We start from the raw sequence: 22,607 nt of genomic DNA, 5'->3' as shown, positions 1-22,607 counted from the left end.
TTGGCGTTGCAGCCGCTGGCTGCACTTCCTCACACACCGTCCTGGGGGCTGCTGCCCTTAGAGCCCAGCCCCTCCGACGGCCCCTCCCGCCACCCCGTCTGCTCTCGCCTGGTGCTCCATCGGCTTTTCCTGCCCTGCTGCCCTTGGGCAAGCCGTGTCACCCCACCCGGTTCTGGGAGCAGCCCCCATGACCGTGGGACACAGGCTACGCAATAGCCCTCAGGAGGAGTGTCCGTGGGGGCGGGGACAGCTCAGGGAAGCAGTTTCTTATGCTAAACAGGGATTAGTGGTCACACCATCTCCCAGAGTAGATAGGGCCACAAAGCAGTGCAGGCCACCACACCAAAGTAAACCAAGCCAGCGGCAGGGACCAGTGTACGGCTCTCCTGCCTCCGTCCTGACTGCCGTGCAGAAGGGCGGCCCACTCCATCGGACTCAGGAGTGGGTCGTCCGTCCTTCAGGTCTACACGCCACGCGGGGGGGCCTCTGCCTGGGGGCAAGGCCAGCTCTGGCCCCCATGGGGCCTGCCCCACGGCGAGAACGGCATCAGATGTCATCTCAGGAGAGCAGCCAAGGCTGCAGAGTAGAGACAGCCTGAGCCCACCTCCCATGAGCATGCTGGCCGTCGATGGAGAAAACCAAAGCCTCCCTGAGATGACCTGCCGCTGACGACATGAAGAAGGAACCACAGCGAGATGGCGGAGTCCCCCAGCCTGGGGGAGGTGACGCTGCAGAGCGTCCCCCGGGAGTGAGCGCTGGGAGCCCACCCTGCTCCCCATGTGGGGGTGTGACCCCGGGGCCCCCGGAGCATCTGGCTGCGAAGGCAGAGACCCACAGACTCACACTGACACGGCCTCACAGAACCTCATGCACGCCGAGCTGGGCAGGAGCCTGGGCCGGACTTACCTGCTGGCCGCGGAGCGTCTCCTGCAGAGACGGGGCGGCCGGGGCTCGCCTGGACACACACTGGCCCCGTGAACACGGCCTCTGGGCTAAGATCTGGGCCCGTCAGACCCAGAGCTGGGAGACTCAGTCACACACCCCGGGGCGGGGTCACAGCCCTAGCTGGCAGCAGACAGGCCGCCTTGAGACCCCCCTGACCCCTCTGGTGGACATGGCCCTGCCCACCAGACGGCCAGGACGCAGCGTCGTCCACCCATGGGGCTGGGCGGGCACTGGGCCTGCCCTCCAGGGAGGCTGCTAGGCCAGCCTCGCCCACCAGAGGGAGACACCCAGCCACAGAAACCAGAGTCTAAACTGGACAGCTACATGTAAAAGAAAGCAGAACGTTCTCTAACACCACACAGAGAAACACACAAACGCAGAGTGGGTTAAAGACCTACCTGTAAGCTGGCGACTGTAACACTACTAGAGGAAACAGGCAGAACTCCCTTTGACATAAATCACAGCAGTATCTTCTTGGATCCATTTCCTAGACTAATGAAAATAAACGGGACTTACAAGCTTTTGCACAGAAAAACAAACCATAATAGGAACAGACAACCCGCAGAATGGGAGGAAAGACTTGCAAACAATTTGACTGGCAAGGGATTCGTCTCCAAAACACACAAGCAGCTCCTAAAGCTCAGGATCAAAACAACAAACAGTCCAATCAAAAGAATGGGCAGGGATCTATATAGACATTTCCCCAAGAAGACATACAAACAGGCAAGAGGCACAGGAAAAGCTGCTGAGCATCACTAACAGACATGCGAATCAAAACTGCAGTGAGGTATCACCTCACACTCGTCAGGATGGCCCTCATCAGCAAGTCTAGAAATAGCACATGCTGGAGAGAGAGTCGCGAAAAGGGAACGCACCTCCACTGTTCGTGGAAACGTGAACTGGTGCAGCCACTACAGAGAACAGTGTGAAGGTCCTTAAGAAACCAAACGTAGAATTACTGTATGACTCAGCAGGGCCACTCCTGGGCACACATCTAGAGAAAAGCACAATTTGAAACGTGCAACCCAGTCAGTCTTCAGAGCAGCACTGCTGACAACAGCCAAGGCTGGAAACGAGGCGTCAGCCGAGGAGTGGATGCAGACGACACGGCACACACGCGCTCTGCAACGGAAGACCGCTCAGCCGTCAAACACCGTGCCGTCTGCAGCAACACGGATGGGTGTGGAGACTGCTCGGTCACACACAGACACCTATCACTTCTATGTGAAATCTTTAAAAAATGATGCAAATGGACTTACAGAATACAAACTCACAGATTTAAAAACCATGGTTATCAATGGGGAATGAGGGCAGGGAAAAATTAGGACTTTGGATTCACACAGATACACGACTACACACACAGCAACCAACAAGGACCTGTGTGGTGCTGCTCAGTGCTCGCTGATGACCTACACGGCAAAGGGGCCGAAGAAGAAAGGGCGCCTGCAGACGGAAACCGAATCACTCAGTTGTACCCCTGAAGCTAGCACAGCGCTAAATCGATTATGCGCTGCGTCAAGTCGCCTCGGTTGTGTCTGACTCTCTGCGACCCCACGAACTGTAGCCCACCAGACTCCTCTGCCCAGGGGATTCCCCAGGCAAGAAGACTGGAGTGGGTAGCCATGCCCTTCTCCAGGGGATCTTCCCAATCCAGGGACCGAACCTACATCTCAGGTCTCCTGAACTGGCAGGTGGGTTCTTTACCACCAGCGCCGCCTGGGAAGCCAAAACACCATCAGTTCAGTTCAGTTGCTCAGTCATGTCCAACTCTTTGCAACCCCAAGGACTACAGAGTCAGACACAACTGAGCAACTGAACTGATAAGGTTTTTGGCAAAAGCTATGTTCCCATGTGGAAACTTCTGAAAGAGATGGGAATACCAGACCACCTGACCTGCCTCTTGAGAAATTTGTATGCAGGTCATGAAGCAACAGTTAGAACTGGACATGGAACAACAGACTGGTTCCAAATTGGGAAAGAAGTACGTCAAGGCTGTATATTGTTATATATTATTTAACTTATATGCAGAGTACATCATGAGAAACGCTGAGCTGGAAGAAGCACAAGCTGGAATCAAGATTGCTGGGAGAAATATCAATAACCTCAGATATGCAGATGACACCGCCCTTACAGCAGAACGTGAAGAGGAACTCAAAAGCCTCTTGATGAAGGTTAAAGAGGAGAGTGAAAAAGTTGGCTTAAAGCTCAACATTCAGAAAACGAAGATCATGGCATCCGGTCCCACCACTTCATGGGAAATAGATGGGGAAACAGTGGAAACAGTGTCAGACTTTATTTTTTGGGGCTCCAAAATCACTGCAGATGGTGACTGCAGCCATGAAATTAAAAGACGCTTACTCCTTGGAAGGAAAGTTATGACCAACCTAGATAGCATATTGAAAAGCAGAGACATTACTTTGCCAACAAAGGTCCGTCTAGTCAAGGCTATGGTTTTTCCAGTGGTCATGTATGGATATGAGAGTTGGACGGTGAAGAAAGCTGAGCACCGAAGAATGGATGCTTTTGAACTGTGCTGTTGGAGAAGACTCTTGAAAGTCCCTTGGACTGCAAGGAGATCCAACCAGTGCATTCTGAAGATCAGCCCTGGGATTTCTTTGGAAGGAATGATGCTAAAGCTGAAACTCCAGTACTTTGGCCATCTCATGTGAAGAGTTGACTCATTGGAAAAGACTCTGATGCTGGGAGGGATTGGGGGTAGGAGGAGAAGGGGACGACAGAAGATGAGATGGCTGGATGGCATCACCAACTCGATGAACGTGAGTCTGAGTGAACTCCGGGAGTTGGTGATGGACAGGGAGGCCTGGCGTGCTGTGATTCATGGGGTCGCAAAGAGTCGGACACGACTGAGCAACTGAACTGAACTGAACTGATGTTCCCATGTAAAATAAAAATTACAAAAAGGAAACCATAGTCCTGTACCCCCCAGTCCTGGCCCACCTAGAGCAGACCAGATCCGGACGCCCCCCCACCCCCGGGACCAGCTGGGCCTCAGCCCTGCACACTAGCTGCCAAAGCAAGCTTCAGGATCCCCCAGGCCCCGCACCTGACTGTCGGGAGCCGCGCCCCCCCCACCAGTGGTCCCCCACTCCAGGACCAGCTCCGCCTGCCTGTAGGGGGCACCACCACCCCAGGCCTGGCTTCCCCGCTAGGGGGTGGGCACGGCCCAGAGTCTCCTGGGCCAACTCTGCCCCCAGTGAGCCGGCACCAGCCGGGGGCCCTAGGATTCTGGAAGCGGCCGCCGCGTGACCAGACCCCACTCGCCAGCAGCAGCCACACAGGGCGGGGGCTGGGCCACCCACCTGCCCACCACAGCCCGTCAGCACCCAGGGAGAGGGGACGCCCAGGACACTCCAGCTCGCCCAGGTCCAGAAACGGAACCAAGAAACGGAAAACAAACGGCAACACGGACAGGAGAAGCCGGCAGAGGAGCACGGCCCAGACGAGGAGCAGGACAGACCCCATGTGGACAGGAGGAGCCGGCAGAGGAGCACGGCCCAGACGAGGAGCAGGACAGACCCCATGTGGACAGGAGGAGCCGGCAGAGGAGCACGGCCCAGACGAGGAACAGGACAGACCCCATGTGGACAGGAGGAGCCGGCAGAGGAGCATGGCCCAGACGAGGGACAGGACAGACCCCAGCTGCAGGCCTGAGTGACGCGGGACGGGCCGCCCGCTGCGGGGGTTCAGGGCACTGACTGCGGGACGACCTGGGACTCAGGGCAGAAAGATGCGCAGGGTGGTTGAGAATTTCAGAACAGCCGCAGCAGCGCGCTAAACCCAGGGCCCTTGGAGGGGCAGCCTTGGGTGGGGGCGCAGGTGTCCACCGTGAAGTGGGCCTGCACCCATGACCCCAGCGCCGGGTCCTGGCCCAGAGAGTGCCTCTCCCCGTCCCTCGGCAACACTGGCCCTGGACCCAGGGACCAGACCGTTCTGATGAAGACCCGACAGAGGGCACAGCTCCGAGGGCCCCCCGAAAGCTGGCTGTGGGCCGACAGGCTTTGAGGGTTGGGGCCGGAAGAGCCACCATCCGACTCACCGGACACTCACTCTGGCCGCCCCACAGGACAGGAGGCAGGCAGGGACGGGCCTAGGGTTGGAGGGAGATGGTCTGCAGGACACGCTTGGGGCTCGGGCGACGGGCTGCAGGCGGACGTGCAGATTGCTGCCTCAGCTTCGGGGAAGCTGCGGTGGGTGAGGCGGCGGGGCAGCCCCAGGTCGGGAGCAGGGCGCCTTCCTAACCCGTCAGGAGTTGGGGGCCCACAGAGCGTGGTCAGCCAGGAGGCCACCTGTCTCTGCAGGGCGTGCCGGGGTCGATCAGACAGACAGGCAGGCAGCGGCGGCAGAAACCATGGTTTATTAGGGTTAACTGTGTCAGTCCCGCACTATCTGTTACCCGACACACAGGGCCCCACTGACAGCAGGCGTGGAGGGAGGCGGCTGAGCCGTGGGCATGACAGCAAACCAGGAAACTGTGTGGGAAGTCGCTGTGGTCCAATGGGGGGAGTCAGCAGTCGGCGAGGGAGACAGGGGGCCTGCGGGGGGCTCCGAGCACCAGGGCCGAGGGCACGCCGGGGTCAGCACCCCAGCCCCAGCAAGAGCGGGCCCAGGGGGCCGGGACCCCCGGTAGCCACGGGCAGCATCTTCTGGAAAGCCGGTCTGCACAGAACCACCTCCCGTGGCCCAGGCGGCCTGAGTGACAGGTCCACATGGGCTCGGCCGCCCGCCCTTCCCTCAGTGCTCTGCCCAGCCTTGCCGCCTGTGCACACCCAGCTCCCCTGCACCACCGAGGGCCAGGCGGGCACGGCCCAGGGGCTCTGGGTTCAGCATGGCGGGCGACCCTGATTCAGCACTCGCTGGTACTGCCAGGATGGGGCCCCAGACACGGCTGCCCGCACCCTGACCGTGGAGGGCGTGCCCTGGCCCACCCCGTGAGGAAAACAGTCCCAGATCCGAGGAACATCTTTCAAATATGGGCGATTCTTTGACCAGATCGCTGAAGGCGGCTGAATGTGCATCTCTGAAAGCTTTCAAAGAAAATAAGTCCAAGCGTTGAAAGACTCCTGGTTGGACCATGTGCCCGCCCGGCGTTCGGCTTGGGAAGTGGCCCGCCGTGGAGACATTTCCACGCACGGCGCGGCGGGGGTGGGTGTGGGCTGGTGCGCGGCATCTCTGCGGCTCCTTGGCCCCGGAGGACGGTGGGCAGAGCCCACAGGGCATTTTCTACATTCTTTTTCTTTCTCCAAAGGGGAACAGGTCAACGAAGCCACTCTCCGTGGGGACCTGGCCGGTCCCCCCACGAGCCCACGTGGCTCCTTCGCCGGGGGGCCCACTCTGGCTCAGGGTGCGCTAGGGGACCCTGGAATGGAGGCGGGGGACCTCCCCAAAACAGCAGGGCGCAGCGGGGCAGCGGCTCCTGCCGCTGGAGGACTGGGTCGAGCCCCACCCAGCCCCACGTCCAGGGGCCACGCCTTCCCCTCCCAGGGTGCAGCGCCCCCACCACGCTCACACAGATAGCGAAAGCACCCCCGGGCGGCGGGGACCCCCAATTACCGTGCTGGCCAGAGCAGGGAGGGCCAAGGGGCGGGGGATGCGGGCAGGGCACCAGTAAGGGATGGCTGCGGGGACCCGGATCGCCCTTCCTGCTGGGGCCTCGGGCGAGGCACCGCCTGGGACCAGCTCCGGCCCAGCGCCGTCAAGACCCCTGCTTCCCGCCCACAGACTCCGCGTCTGAACAGACATCCAGCACAGCGGCCCTCCGAACGTCGGGTGAGCCGTCAGGGAGCAGCGGCCGCCCCCATGCGCCCAGGAGCGGGGTGGGGGGTGGTCCCCTTCCCACGCCCAGGCCCCCGCCCCCTGGCCCAGTCCAGCCCCCAGGGCTCACAGCTGACTCGGGCCAGGGTGGGCCCGCGGGCACTTCCGGGCCCCCACAGGCACGCAAGTCAGCCAGGACAGTGGACCTGCCCCGCGTCCCATGGCCAGAGGGGAACAGGCAGGGTGCGGGGCGGCGGGAGGGCGCCCTCCAATTATTGCTGGGGTTGGGGGGGGGGTTCCTGGGACCCTGCAGGGCGGGAGAGGCGGGGCAGGGCTCCGTGTGGCCTCAGGCCTTCCAGCAGTTCTCTGGAAAGTGCCCTGACCTCCAGTTTTTGCATAAAGCGTCTACCGTTTAAGGCAGATCCAGTGGTGGACAGCCTGACCGGTGACAAGCCTGCCTGAGTCAGTTGTGCTAGGGATTCCTCCAATCTGGGTGTGTGTGTGTGTGTTTCTTGGCCACGTCTGAGAAGCCAGCCCCTGCCCTTCCTCTGCCCGCTTCCCGACAGTGGCCCCGCAGCTGGCCGGGGGGCTCAGGGTGGGCACCCCATTCCCTCCACCGCTGTCCTTTGCGAGACCCACGTGTTTATCTCCCGGAAGACAGAGCTGGTCACCTCAGGAAGCTCTTTGTGGAGGATGTGATAGGCACCTTCGTAAATCTGCAACCAGGAGAGACAGGCGGTCAGGACCATAGCAGGGGACGAGGCCACCAGAGAGGACCCCTGCCCTGCGCCTGGTCAGCCGGTAGTCTGCAGACGGACGCCCCTGCACGGTTGCAGGTCCTGTCCTTACTCACAGTGCCCCCCGCCACCCCCACTCTGTCTGTGCTCCTCTCCCTGCAGGGCCCCAGCCTCCCCATCAGACCCGCACTCCGCCTGCCCACGTGGTGGTCCTGGCAGCACGTGGGCCCCCTGAGCTGCAGGCTGGTGTGGCCGCGGGATGAGGGGCTCTGGCCTCCTCCCTCCACGGCCCCCCAGAACCCCATCCAGGCCCCAGGCTGTAGGAGCCACCTGTGGGTGTACGCCTCAGAATCTACATCTCCAGCCCGACCTCCTCCGGACTCGCCCCGTGTGTAACCAGCAACCTCCTTGCCATTCCCGGCAACTTCCACAGGCATCTCCAAATGCCTCTCATTGACTGCACGGAAATCTCCTAACAGGAAACGGGCCACCTTAGCCACCGCTGCATGTGCAGCTGGGGCGCTCGGTGTCCCGGGTGGCTCTGCAGCGCTCTCGTGACGGCCGAAAGCCCGGCCCCGCCACATGCCCGCTCCCTGCCCTGCTTCCTGCCCCCTGGCGACAGCAGCCGCTTTCTTTTCCATTCTTTTTTCTGGCCAAGCTACATGGCTTACGAGCTCTCAGCTCTGCGACCAGGCCCTGGCAGTTGAAAGCGCCGAGTCCCACGCGGGGCCACAGCGGGTCCCCCCTGCTGTCTACTGCGATGACTTTCGTCAGCTTTGCTCGTTTCCTGGGGGTGGAATCGCACATGCCTTGCACTCTGGTGAGCGGCTCGTTTCACTGAGCGTAGCCCTCCTCAAGGTGTGTCCACGCTCGTGGCAGCAGGAAGCTATCAGAACGCCCCCGCCCCCGCTTTCCGAGGCTGAGTAACGTTCCTCCGTCAGTGGGATGGACCCCACTGGGCTCATCGGGCCCGCCTCCATCTCGGGGCTGCCGTGAGCACAGACCTCTGAGCCCCCTCTTTCAGTTATCTGTCCCAGTTTCAGGAGCGTCAGAACGGGACTCGCGATCCCCAGGGCCGCATCCCCCAGGTACCATCTCCTTCCAGCCCACCCCTGTCCCAGGCTCATCTGAGTCCCTCTCTGCCTGGGCCAAGGCTGACCCTCAGAGCAGAGCTGAGGAGGGCGGTGGGCAGAGGACTTGGGGCACAGCGGCGCTGCAGCCCCAGCCCCCGCAGCAGGCATGGCACCGCAGGGACCGCCTGTGTGCCCGTGACCAAGCGGGCAGCCCCAGACCGGGCACCCACGCGGCTGTGCCCATGGGGAAGCCGCTAGGGGTGGGAGCCACGCACGCACGTGTCCTGAGGTTTGTCTGCCCCACCGACCACCCAGAGCCACCTTCAGGCTCAGCTGCCACTCGGTGTGGACACGGCCCACGGGTCCGCTCTCTCCCCATCCCTGCAGCCGGCCGGCTTCCCGGTCTAGAGGGAAGACACTCGGGGGGCTTCCCCACCGGAAACGACACTTTGCCATCCTGTTGTGCCCGACACGCGGGTGCTCCCCAGGGAGTGAACGACCAGCTGATGCCTCACCAGCGCCCGGGACACGCCTCCCAAGGGCAGGCCCCCCACCCTTCCTGATGCGGAGCGGTGGCAGCTGCTCACCTTGAGCGTCTTGTCCTGGCTCTTGGCTGACTCCATGAGCAGGTAGGCGCCCCTGCTGTTACAGAGGCGGTCGGCAGAGCCCTGCAGCAGCAGGAAGGGCAGCGTCAGCTTGGGCAGCGCCCGCTCCACCCGCGACACCGCGTTGAGCAGCTGGTTGCCGAAGCAGACTTTGAGTCCCGCCCGGCAGACCAGGGGGTCCGTGTTGTAGATGTCCACCTGCAGGGAGAGGGATGTCCGTCAGACCCTGGGGAGCCGCCCTGTGTACACGCTGACGGGCCCTGTGTACACGCTGACCAGCCCTCTGTACAGGCTGACCGGCTCTGTGTACAGGCTGACGGGCCCTGTGTACACACTGATCGGCCCTGTGTACAGGCTGACGGGCCCTGTGTACAGGCTGACAGACCCTGTGTACACGCTGACTGGCCCTGTGTACGCGCTGACGGGCCCTGTGTACAGGCTGATGGGCCCTGTGTACGCGCTGACGGGCCCTGTGTACAGGCTGACAGACCCTGTGTACACGCTGACTGGCCCTGTGTACGCGCTGACAGGCCCTGTGTACAGGCTGATGGGCCCTGTGTACGCGCTGACCAGCCCTGTGTACATGCTGACTGGTCCTGTGTACAGGCTGACAGGCCCTGTGTACAGGCTGATGGGCCCTGTGTACAGGCTGACGGGCCCTGTGTACAGGCTGATTGGCCCTGTGTACACACTGACGGGTCAAGACCTGGGTGTTGGGGGAAGGGCAGGCTGGGCGGGCTGAAGGGGCGGCCATAAGGGCAGGGCAGACCCCACACCCCCGCACAGGGCAACGGCTCAGGGGACAAAGCTCCCCTCAGGTAAGCAGCCCGTGCAATCCCAGTGGCCTCTGCTTTCGGAGGTCTCAAGACCTAAACCCACCAGGGTTTCAGTGTCCTGTACCCCAGGCCGGAGGTGGACGGGGACCTCCCCTGCCAAGGCCAAGCCTGCAGCGCCTGAGCAGCCAGCACCCACCCAAAAGCCCAGAGAGGCCTTCCTGGGGGACCACGTCTCCGTGACCCTCTTCCAGTGACCATCAGAGTGGCCAGGCCTCCAGGGGGTTACAAAGCAGCAACACGGGGTCTCTGAGGGGTCAGCCCGACCCGCGCACGCAGATGTCCTGGCCGCCGTAACCCTGTGGTCCTGCAGGAGGGAACGTGGGCAGAGGCGCACGAACCCTGCCTGGCTTCTCAGAAAGTGAAGGTCACTCAGTTACGTTCCACTCTCTGCAACCCCACAGACCATACGGTCAGTCCATGGAATTCTCCAGGTCAGAATACTGGAGTGAGTAGCCTTTCCCTCCTCCAGGGGATCTTTCCAACCCAGGAATGGAACCAGGGTCTCCTGCATTGCAGGCAGATTCTTTACCAGCTGAGCCACCAGGGAAGCCCAAGAATACTGGAGTGGATAGCCTTTTCTTTCTCCAGGGGATCTTCCTGACCCAGGAATGGAACCGGGGTCTCCTGCGTTGCAGGTGGAATCCTTACCAGCTGAGCTGTCAGGGAAGCGCAGAGGCCCTGGCTGTTCTGCAGCCGGTGACCTCAAGGACCAGCCTCTCTGGGGCTCAGAGATGTTCCCCCCAGAGTCGCGGGGGGCGGGGGGCAGGGAGCGGGGAACACGGGGATGGGGAGGGGCCGAGCAGACCTCTACGAGGGGCACCGGCTGAGCCAGGCCCCCGTGGTCGCCCCTGCGCAGAGGTCCATGCTAAGAGAGGCTACTGCGGCTCGAGGCTTATTTGTAAGGCACTGGTAGATCCCCAGCTGCTGAAAACAGACAAGTCTTCTGTGGGGATAAGCCGTGCACGGGGATGAGTCGCAAAGCAGGACCGACCCGCAGGGAAGTGACAGCCGGGTTCACAGGGGTGGCGGGGGAGGGGGGGTGGCGGGGGAGGCTGGGCCTGTCTGCAGCCCTGGTTGTGATGAGGCCAACGCCTCGGGGTGGCCAAGCCCCCCAGGCCGCGGGCAGGTGGCCTCCCGGCTGCATGGGCAGAAGCCACGAAGGCCACAGCAGCAGGGGCCCAACCCTCAACGCAGGCACACCGGAAACGTTAGTTGGGGAGGGGGCCTGGAGCGGAGTCCCCCGCAGATGTGAGTGGGAGCAGGGCCAGACCCTCCTTAGCCCCCCAGAACTCGCCACACGGCCGGCCAGCGTGCGTGCCAACCAGCCAGGAGGCACTTGGAGGGCGTCCTGGTGCAGCGACAGAGAACACAGACTGGGTTCTGGAAGGGAGACTGCCTCGGCACGGGACTGGGGGTGCTCCCGGCGGAAGAGCTGGAGCGGGGCTGGGGGGGCCGTGCCGTGAGCAGTCGGAGGTTTGTGGGTACCGGGAGTGCCCCACGGCTCCTCCTCCTTGCATCCCGTGCTGGCGGCCTCGGCCGGACAACTGTGTGGAACATCCTTGGCTTTTCTGAGTGGGAGGGCCTCACGGCATTCTGAGGAAGCCATGGTCGAGGGTGAAACGTTCAGAATGTCGGTGGGGCTCGAAATCCGAGGACAGACGCAGAAGAGGCTGAGGGGCGGCTGCTCTGTCTCCAGGACTGTAGTGTCAGGAGCTTGGGGGTGAGAGTGGTTTAGTTGCTCCAGTCCTGTCCAACTTTGTGACCCCAGGACTGTAGCCCGCCAGGCCCCTCTGTCCGTGGGGTTTCCCAGGCAAGATTAGCGGGGTTGGGTTGCCTCTCCTCCACCGGGGACCTTCCTGACCCAGGGATTGAACCTGCGTCTGCTGTACTGGCAGCTGGATTCTCCACCACAAAGCCCGACATAGGTTCAAACCCTTACGAACGGCTGCGAGTCCCTGGGGAAGGGACTTGGCCTCTCTGGGCCGACGTTTCGTGAGACGGACGTTCTGGAGCTGTGGCAAGAAGCAGGGCAAGACCCAGCACAATGGGCGGTGCTGTGACCACACGGGGGTCCCTGCCTTTCCTCCCGCGCCAGGGCCTGTGTGCGTCTGCGGGTCCCAAGCTGTCAAGTGGGGGCCTCACGCCGCCCGTCCTGGCTGCCACAGCGAACCCCAGAGATGGGAGCCTGCCAGGGAGCCCGCGTCCGCGCCAGCCTGCAGCCGCTCCCTGAGTCCCGCTCCAGCAAGCCCGACGGGCCATCAGTGCCGGGCCTCGGGCCTCAGGGCTGGGCCTCGGGCCTCAGGGCTGCCGGGCTGCAGGGGAGACAACCACAGAGGGCGAGCCTCAGGAGCCGACTCTGGTCCTCGAGGCGTCTGCCCCGCCCGTTTCCCCTCCCCCGCCCCTCGGCGCTGCTATTTTTAAAGCTCAGCAGAATGTGGAAAGGGCAGCTCCCAGCACCCGCTGGCAGGAACTCATCCTCTCTGCTCCCTACTTAATCCAACCGGAGCCCAGGCTCCACGTCTGCCCGGCAGGGAGACTGAGCAGTGTTTCTGGAGAGCCCCACCGTGGACACATGACGCTGTGTGACCGTGGACGGGGCCGCGGCGAGGGGCCGCGAAGGGAAGCCCGCCCGCGAGGCATTCACCCAGATGCTTCCGTTTGGTGTAAGGCCTTCGGGGACATGTTCGTGATTTCACAAAGGAGACAGAAGCTCTGAAATCTGCTCCTTTCAAACTAAGAGTGTTTGGAGTCACCTCGTGATCTTTTTCTCCTCTTTGGCCCGGCTACTTGCAGGTGGTGAGATAACTGGATGTTTCCACTCTAAGCTCTCAAAGGGCCATGGTCCCCCACCCCCCCGCCAGCCCGTGCTGCCCAGTACAGCTGCTGCAGTTGCTGCTGTTCGGTCAATCAGTCGTGTCCGACTCTTTGCAGCCCCATGACTGCAGCACGCCAGGCCTGCCTGTCCATCACCAACTCCCAGAGTTTGCTCAAACTCATGTCCATAGAGTCAGTGATGCCATCCAACCAGCTCATCCTCCGTCATCCCCTTCTCCTCCCACCTTCGATCTTTGCCAGCATCGGGGTCTTTTCCAATGAGTTGGCTCTGCATCAGGTGGCCCAAGTATTGGAGCTTCAGCTTCAGCATCAGTCCTTCCAAAGAATATTCAGGGTTGATTTCCTTTAGGTTTGATCTCCTTGCAGTCCAAGGGACTCTCAAGAGTCTTCTCCAGCACCACAGTTCAAAAGCATCAATTCTTCGGCACTCAGCTTTCTTTATAGTCCAACTCTGACATTCATACATGGCTACTAAAAACCACACCTTTGACTATACACACCTTGGTTGGTAAAGCAATGTCTCTGCTTTTTAATATGCTGTCTAGGTTGGTCATAGCTTTTCTTCCAAGGAGCAAGTGTCTTTTAATTTCATGGCTTGTGATGATTTGGGAGTGATTTTGCAGTGATTTTGGAGCCCAAAAATAAAGTCTCTCACTGTTTCCATTGTTTCCCCATCTATTTGCCATGAAGTGATGGAACCGGATGCCGTGATCTTCATTTTTTGAATGTTTAGTTTTATGCCAGCTTTTTCATTCCTCTTTCACTTTCATCAAGAGGCTCTTTAGTTCTTCTTCACTTTCTGCCAAAAGGGTGGTGTCATCTGCATATCTGAGGTTATTGGTATTTCTCCCAGTAATTCCAGCTTGTGCTTCATCCAGCCCGGCATTTCACATGATGTACTCTGCACAGAAGTTAAATAATCAGGGTGATACTATCCAGCCTTGATGCACTCCTTTCTCAATTTTGAACCAGTTCGTTCTTCCATGTCCAGTTCTAACTGTTGCTTCTTGACCTGCACACATGTTTCTAGGGAGGCGGGTAAGGTGGTCTGGTATTCCCATCTCTTGAAGAATTATCCACAGTTAACTGTGATTGACACAGTCCAAGGCTTTAGGATAGTCAATGAAGCAAAAGTGGATGTTTTTCTGGAGTTCTCTCTGTGCGTGCCAGAACCCAGGAAGAAGAAGCAGTGATTCCCAGAAGAGACGGAGCCAGACTTGCCTGTGGGGTCTCTGGCAGAGGCGTGGGTTGGCAGTGGCCTGCCGTGGGGTCGGCGTCAGGGTCACTGGCAGCAGCAGTGCTGGAGGAGTGGTGTGTTCACAGAAGTCCTCCTGGAGGAAATCAGGGCCTGTGGACTCCAGGACTGGGAGTGCAGCCCCACCAGTCAGCAGACGGCTGGATTAAAGAGTTACTGAGCAAGGGCCCACCCATCAGAGCAAGAGCCAGATTCCTCCACAGCCAGTCCCTCCCATCGGGAAGCCTGCACAAGCCTCTTACATGTCTCCATCAGAGGGCAGAGAGAATGAAAACCACGGTCACAGAAAACTAACCAAATTGATCACATGGACCACAGCCTTGTTCAACTCAGTGAAACTACGAGCCATGCCGTGTGGGGCCACCCAAGACGGACGGGTCATGGTGGAGAGTTCTGACCAAGTGTCTGTTGGAGAAGGGAATGGCAAGCCCTCTTGGCGTTCTTGCCTTGAGAAGCCCTGAACAGTGTGAAGAGGCTGCTGCAGAAATCGGTGGTTTCACGGGAAACTGCACATTTGAAACAGTCATCCTTTGGCTGTGGCAGCACAAGGAGGCCCACAGGCCTCGGCTCGCAGTGACCCTGCACGTGGAGCGCTGGGCCCAGCACCCCCGCCCGCCACGCGCGCCACGTGGACCAGGAAGTACAAGTCAGGAGCTCTGTGCTCGTAAACCCCAGCTGGAAGGGCGCGCCAAGCATAGACTGGAATCAGAGTGTCGCAGCTCTGCCCCGACCGGCTTGCAACCTCGGGCAAGGTTTATCCCCCGAGCCTCAGTGTCCTCATCTGTGAAATGGGTTAACATCGGCCCCGCTCCTGTCGGGACGCTCTAATGCTGTGCTGCTCACCACACAGGTCTGCCTCTTGGAATGAACGTCTTCTTTCTTTACTCAAATATTCTCGACTCTGGTGGGTCAAATGTGGCTCCAAGATGGGGGTTTGGGAGGGACTGCTTTTAAAAATTAAATTCTAATTCAAATGGGGTGTGGATGACTGGGTGGACTGGCTCCCTCTGGAGACCTGCACAAGCCTGACTCAGCAACAGTGCCTCAAGGCCGGGGAGCTGGAACCGTGGCCTGAACATCCCTGCCTGCACGTCTGGGATGACTCCCATCCAGCTGAGTGGCTCAGAGGGCCAGGAGGCCACATTCCATCATGATGCCAGACCCCAAGGAAGCCAGGGCCGACCGGCAGCCACGACTTCCTGGCTCAGCGTCCTGACGAAAGACGGGAAACTGAGGCAGGAGACGACTCGGCGTTATGCTCCCGTTGTCCAGGGCGCCGCCTGTTCACCAGCCGTGAGCCTGTGCGGTCCTGCCCCCGAGACAGAGCTCTCAGGCAGGCGACCTCGGGCAGGCTCTGGCACCTGGAGAGCGTCTGTCTGCCCCTGGGACATGGGCCGCCGTGGGTGGGTGAGGATGAGACAGCCACCTGGCCCGGAGCTCGAGGGCCCATCCTCACAGGCTGGGGACGAGGCACTGGCCCTTCACCAGAGGGGTGGGGGCATGGTGCCCTGACCAGCACCTTCACGGACCACCCTGGCCTCCACAGGGACCCGTGGACAAGGGCGCCGGCCTGACCCGTGGCCACAGGCGCCAGCCTGACCGGCACCCTCGGTGCACCCTCCAGCCTGGCCGCACGCTGCCCGCCCCGGCCCACAGCAGAGCTGTCCTCCTCTGTTCTCAGGCCGCGAGCTTGGGCAGGGTGACGCCGCCCCCTCTCCAGGACAAATAACCAACTGTGCAGGGGTAAGAACCAGCCCTGAGATAGGGTACAGCTTCTGAAAGAGTGACGTAGCCCAAGGCCACAACACAAACTGATGAGAATCAAATGGGAGCAAGATGCACACAAGACTAGACCTCAATCCTCAACCCATAAGGGAAATGACACCCAGAGGCGCCACGACAGCTCCACTGGTAAAAGACCAAAGTGGAGTGAAGTCGCTCAGTCGTTTCTGACTCTTTGTGACCCCATGGACTATAGCCTACCAGGCTTCTCCGTCCATGGGATTCTCCAGGCAAGAATACTGGAGTGGGGTGCCATTTCCTCCTCCAGGGGATCGTCCCGACCTGGGGATCGAACCCGGGTCTCCCGCACTGGAGGCAGATGCTTTACTTTCTGAGGCACCAGGGCAGCCTGGTGAAAGACCAAGGAGGGGTTGACATCGCCACCCCTTCCCCAAAATAGCTGGAACAGCTCTCCCACTCATGAGCATATGAAACGACCCAGCCTATAAAATCTAACCAGGCCACATTTCGAGGCCGCACTCGCCCTCTGCGATGGCCCACACTCTGCCTGTGGAGGCTGCTTCTCTCTGTATCTGGATAGATCCACTTCTTACCTATCACTGTGTCTCCCCCTGAATTCTTTCTGTGATGAGACATCAAGAACCTGAGCTTCACGAGGTCCTGAAACCAGGTACTATGGCTTTTGGCTGGGTTCGCGTCCCAGTCACGTGATTAAGTCCCCAGCAGGGTTTTGGCTGGGTTCGAGTCCCAGTCTGAGGTACACGGTTCAGAGCTGCTGTTGGAAGGGGCTGTGCTGCCTCCACTGGCTGCTCATGTAAAGCTGCTGGTGGCCAGCTTCGCCTCCACTCGGGGAAGTCTGGCTGGGAATAAGGCCACACCAGGGGACACACGAGGTAGGGGCTAAGAGACATGGTGCTGACTAAGACTCCGAGTCCCTGGATCCAGCTGTGCCTGAAGCCTTCCACTACCTTCACCAACAAACCCCTCTCTCTGCTGAAGTCATTCTAAACTGGGTTGCTGTTCCTCACAAGCTCATGAGACCTGGCTGGCGCACACACACAGCTCCACCTGGTCAGGTGCTCTGCACACGTGGGCACAGCTCAGAGAACCACTGCCCACCCCTCCCTCCAGACCCTGAAGCCAGACGGCCCTCACATGGCTCCACGTGCTGCCACCTGAGGCAGAGCCTCGGGGGAATGGCGGCAGACAGCCGCGGCGAGGCCAACGCCCGGACTCCCCCCAGGCCTGGGCTGTGGCCGGCTCCCCCGACCAGCCCCAGTTGTCCCCAGCTCCTCAGAAAGACTCACCTCCGTCTTATTCCTCGAGAGCACACTGGAGTCGATCCGGCCCAGGGACATGTTTGGCAGGACAAGGTTCAGAACTTTCGCAGCGAAGACCTGGACACGAGGGGAAGCTACAGTTAGCACCGTGGGACCCCGGCCCGGCCACCCCTCGGGCTGCCTCCAGGCCACTCAGGAGAGGGACACCCGGACGGGGCGTCAGCCGGGCCTGATCCCGGCCGGGCAGCCAAGGACCCCTGCTCGCCCGCGCAGACGGCCTCCCGGGCCTGGTTTTCGGGTTGGTTGGGGGCGGCCGGGCAGGGATGGCAGCGGCCATCTGCTCCCTTGCTGCTCCTGACGTGTGCGGCCGCCTCCCCGGACCACTCCGGGCAGTGATCTCGAATTCTCTGTGGGAGGAGAAGCACCCAGGCACCCGAGCTGAGGCAGGACGCGCCCTGATCAGAAGGCACCGCTGACTGTCTTGGGGCAGAAACTGCCGCCAGGCCGGGCAGGGGCACGGGCCTGGCTCCCGGCGTTCACATGCACAGGGGCTGCACGCTGCCGGCCTGTCTCTCAGCTGCCCACGGGGTTGCTGTGTGCCAAGGCGCCACCTCGCAGTAGGCGCTTAATACACGCTGCTCCAACGTGATCCGGACTGAGGTCCAGGCCGCCCCCACCCCCAACCCCCCAGAGCTGGTGTTTATCGAGGAGACGCGTCAACCAGCTCTCACGCGTCTGCTGGTGGGGCGGGCCGTTTCCGTTTCTGCAGACACCCAGGGAGGAGAGATGCTATTTCCAAGGCGAGCTGTGAAATGCTAAGATTAAACTCGCTCGGAAAGTGGGGGGTGGTGAGTGCCGGGTCCGTGCGGCCGTCACAGGGCCAACGGGGGGTCTGCCCCTTGGCACCCAGTGACCGCGGGGTATCGGCATGGTCCCAGGGACTCCCGTCTTGGGATCTTGACACGAACGCCCTGAGGGAAGGGCTGACCATCATTTAAGAGACGAGGACACAGGCTCAGCACCACTGCCCGCGGCCGGCTGGACGGGGTGGACAGAGGCCTGGGGTGCGGCCGCCCTCGTTCCCAGTGACCGAGAGGCCTGCGCTCGCCTGCTGTCCCCCCAGCACCTCCGCCCCCCAAAACCGCTCCTCTTTGGCCATCAGGAGCCTCATGACCTTGCGCACAGCTGGGTCCCAAACGGCTGGGGACCCACAGGGGCGACCTCTGACCTCACCACAACCCCACGCTCGGGTCCATCCTCACGTGTGGACTGGCGGCCTCCATGTGCCGGGCGTTTGCCCACCCAGCCCCAAACACCCAGGATCCAACCTGGATCCAACCCACATCAGGCCTTGAGTCTCCCGCACCCGTTGAAGCATCATGGGCTGGATAGGACCCATCCAGCAGGGTCAGGGGTCAGGGTGGGGGTGGGCCAGCCCCAGGGATGAGTACACGCCGGGAGGGCTCGAATTCCAAGAGGGAAGGGGCTGGCTGCTTCTGAGCAGACAGGACGGTCTGTGGGCTCCTGGATCGGGGGCTCCTCTGCGAGCCTGACCCCAGGAGCTGAGATCTGTGCCTCCAAAGGCCAGAGTGTGAGCGAGGCGGAAACACGGAGGTCAAGTGCTCCAGGCGCAGAGACGGGACACCCCGGCACCCCGCCCTCACTGGCCCCGCCCCACGGGGGTGGGCTTTCGGGGCGCGCACCTCCAATGACAGTGGCCTGAGGGAGTCATGGGGGAAATGTAAGGTGGGGCCCAGAGTCTGCTGAGCGGCTCCGAAGCTTCCTGCTGCTGTTAACGACCCGCCTCGGCTCCCCGGGGACGCAGGGGCTGTGGGCTGACTCTGAGTGTGTCCCCGTCACAGCTGGACCCCCAGGAGCCGCGTGTGATGGGACCAGGACGCTTCCCCCCGCCCCGGCATGTCTGTCTGCCTCGTCCAGCACAGTCTTTTTATTCAGCTGCCCCTTCACTTTCTCTCCCGGGACACCCGCCGAGTCCTGGCAAGGACTCTGCTGCACAGAGCTCCCGGTCTCCCCAAGGGCCCCGAGGTCTCCCCCCAAAGCCCTGTTCCTCCCACCTGGCTGCTGCACCAGGCAGGGCGCCCCCCATCGGGCCCCTCCCTTCCTGACAGTCAGCAGCACGGCTCCACGAGGGGCAGTGTCCCCGACCCCCACGGGCAGGGCCAGGAACAGGGCCACACCTGACCTGCACAGTGCCCTTTCCAAGGAGCCCAGGGGGAGGGGGGGGCGCCACCCAGACCCTGAGCTCTTCCAAACCAGCGAAGTATGTTCCAGTCATGTTTCTAACAAGACTCAATCGGGCAGAGACGAATCTCTGATGGCAGTAAGGTCACAGCTAAAAAAAAAAAACACCTGGGTGCCTCTCTGCCTGCTCCCCACAAAAGCAGAGATGGGGAAACGCTGTCTCAGGGTGGGGGAGAAGCTCGGAACCGCCGCCCCACACACGCTCTTGAAGGGTGGGCTGGTTTCTTTAGCCTTTCCATTAGGAAGAAGCAGAGAGTGGCTGACTGGTGATCAAGGCAGCCGGGGTTGAGGAGGGGCCCCGAGGTCCAAGGCGAGTAGGCAGGTGGGGGGCTGGAGAGCACCGCAGACCCCAGGCGGGGAGGACTGATTTGTCCAGGTCCCTGCTGCCTGCCGCCTCCTCTGCCCCAGCACCGTCCACCGAGAGAGCCCACAGCCACCAGGAGGAGGGGTGGGACAGTGGCTCACCCACAGAGAAGCTGGCATCCATGACACAATGGTTCTTCCTGTCAACTGGAACACTTCTTCCAAAATTTTTGGAGGATCCTGCGGGTGCGTGGAGAGAGCCCAGATCCCGCTCAGGAAGGAGTGACCTGGCCACGGCCCTGGGAGGAGACCGCCACCCTCATCGTGAGGCCAGCGGGCTAAGGCAGGTCCGTGCAGCCGCAGGGCCCCCCAGGGCACCTCAGTGCTCGCGGGCCGAGGACGGCCTGGGAGCTGAGACCCCAGCCCCGGAGGAGGAGGCAGCAGAGACTCAGAGCGGGACAGGCTTGCATCTGACCTCCGGCAGAACCCAGAGAGTCTGTGGTCCCCAGTTTCTGTTTGGAAGGAAAATTATGACCAAGCTGGACAGCATATTAGAAATCAGAGACATCACTTTGCCAAAAAGGTCTGTCTAGTCAAGGCTATGGTTTTTCCAGTGGTCACGTATGGATGTGAGAGTTGGACTATAAAGAAAGCTGAGCACTGAAGAATTGATGCTTTTGAACCATGGTGTTGGAGAAGACTCTTGAGAGTCCCTTGGACTGCAAGGAGATCAAACCTAAAGGAAATCAACCCTGAATATTCATTGGAAGGACTGATGCTGAAGCTGAAGCTCCAATACTTTGGCCACCTGGGTGAGCGCACCCCCAGGTGGACAACAGGAAGCCTGCGTGCCTCAGGGTGGGACCAAGGCCCCCGGTGCACGCGGCGGCCGCTTTCAGGGGCCAGGTCACGACCCAGCCACACCCCGACTCCCGGTCTAACTGTATCTGAGCTTGATGACCAGCCCTTCCCGGGACCCCTCCCGTGTCCCCTCCAGCCCCCCGGCTCCAGGGCCTTCCGGACTCCGGGGACTACAAGCAGAAGAGCAACACCCAGATGGGAAGCTGATCCCTGGTGGATCTGGGGGGAAAGGACATCCCGCCATGCCCACTGGCCGAGCCAGGGTGCGCGCTGACCTTGAGCGAGACTGTAGCCTCATTTCTCGTCCGTGAACCACACACAGGGCAATGATGGAGGGGAAGTCACCCGGGCGTGTCTGGCACACACGCACGGCCCCTGGCGCCTCAGGAGGGGGCGTCTGGGAGCACGGGGCCACTCCCACATCTCCACCCGGGACCCCAGGGGCAGTCTCCAGCCAAAGGCAGACAGGGTCACCTGGAGGATCACTCCAGCCCTCACTCAGGGAGAACATCCAGGGCGAGGCCGGGTTTTCCTGGACAAAGGACGGGTCACCCTGCAGCCCCGCCCGCGTGCCGTCCCGGGGAGGTCGGGGTACGGCACCAATTCGGGCGTGGGGGGTCCCCATGTCCCCTGGCAGCTGCTCTGCGGCATCTCCAGGAAGCGTCCCACTGACCCTGACACTTGTCCTGGGATCCAGGCTTGCTGTGTCTATAAACTCCTGCTTCCACCAGGATCTGAGTGCAGACAGTGTTCTCCCCATCTCGTCCCCAGGCTGCACATATCCTAGCCGGCTGGAAGTGGGGCGAGAACCAGCTGTGCTGGGGCTGGGGGCAGGGGCTGGCACTCTCACATGGAGGGCGGGGGGCTGCCACCCTCCATGTGCCCGTCTGCGCCCCGAGGCCCCGATGCTTCGTGCTACTTTGTGAAATGTCTCCATCGGGACAATGAAACAGAGCAAAAAGTCAGTCGCTACGCTGCGTCTGACTCTGCGACCCCATGGACTGTGGCCCGCCAGGCTCCTCTGTCCAGGGGATTTCCCAGGCAAGAATACCGGAGCAGGCAGCTGTGCCCTTGTCCAGGGGAACTTCCCGACCCAGGGATTGAAGCCGCATCTCCTGCATTGCAGGCGGGTCCTTTACCGTTTGAGCCACTGCGGAAACCCGTGGGGGACCGGCAGCCGTGAACCTGTCCTGGAGCCGCGCTCTGGGATGGGAGTCACAGACCCGAACACAGCTCTGCGTGCCGCAACCTACAGCCTCGGGGCCCAGGGAAGCCCCTACCTCACCCTACAGCCCTGGGGCCCAGGGAAGCCCCTACCTCACCCTACAGCCTCGGGGCCCAGGGAAGCCCCCTACCTCATGGTCTACCTCGGCCAGAAGGGGAGTCTCTAGGAACCTGTCTCTGGGGTCCTGAAGACTGAACCACTGGAAACCCAAAGGCAGGGCGGGGAGGCCTCACCTGACCCACAGCAAGCCGCACGCACAGCGGCAGGCTGCCGGAAGCACAGCACAGGAAGAACAGACGACACGCTCCCACCTGACGCACGACCCTCGGAGACGCACACGCCCGCCGCCCGGCCGCGGCCGACAGGGGGAGCTGGGCTTGCGCCCTCTGCCTCGCCCCCAGCTGCTGCAGGACCGCTCCTGTGTCCACTGGCATCGCCTAGAGCCCCACGAGCCTGAGATTTCCTTCCAAAGCTGCTCAGGTGAGGTGAGGCCAGAGAGTGACCCCGGGCTCCCGCACGGCAGACGTGATGCAGACTCTGCGGGTCAGGACTGCCCGACCTTCCCTCCCCGGGGCACTCACAGGCTTCACGGAGGGGCGGGGGCATCCCTGGGCCTCGTGGGTCAGGACTGCCTGACCCCCACAACCCCGGGGCAGCAACGGGCTTCACAGAGGGGAGGGGATGCCCTCCAGGGCTGGGGTCCGCAAGGACTCTCGTGAATCCTGGTTAACAACCAGGACCCACATTCCCTTGCCCACAAGGACATCTATTAGCACCGGCTGGGCGAGGTCCCAACAGAGGCCTTGCCCAGGAGCCCCCAGACTGCCCAAGACTGGAGGGGGCACCGGGTGGGCTCCCCATCGGGGCCTGGCTGC

At 61.5% G+C, this 22,607-nt stretch overlaps 1 protein-coding gene across 5 annotated transcripts in view; it reads right to left on the bottom strand.

Moving 5' to 3' along the window:
- Positions 1-5,304: 5,304 nt before the first annotated feature.
- MGLL (monoglyceride lipase) overlaps positions 5,305-22,607 on the bottom strand; it is a 184,874-nt gene continuing 167,571 nt past the window's right edge. For all 5 annotated transcript variants that reach the window (XM_070777034.1, XM_070777032.1, XM_070777033.1 and 2 more), the window contains exons 6-8: positions 17,109-17,198; positions 9,115-9,330; positions 5,305-7,433 (exon numbers count right to left, since the gene is read on the bottom strand). In XM_070777034.1, coding sequence (XP_070633135.1) covers positions 7,308-7,433; positions 9,115-9,330; positions 17,109-17,198 — 432 coding nt within the window. In that variant the 3' untranslated portion in view covers positions 5,305-7,307. The remainder of the gene's footprint in view (positions 7,434-9,114; positions 9,331-17,108; positions 17,199-22,607) is intronic.

The sequence above is a fragment of the Bos indicus genome, chromosome 22 (genome assembly GCF_029378745.1).
Source record: "Bos indicus isolate NIAB-ARS_2022 breed Sahiwal x Tharparkar chromosome 22, NIAB-ARS_B.indTharparkar_mat_pri_1.0, whole genome shotgun sequence".
NCBI classification, from domain to species: domain Eukaryota; kingdom Metazoa; phylum Chordata; class Mammalia; order Artiodactyla; family Bovidae; genus Bos; species Bos indicus.
This window is presented reverse-complemented; position numbering and strand designations above follow the sequence as displayed.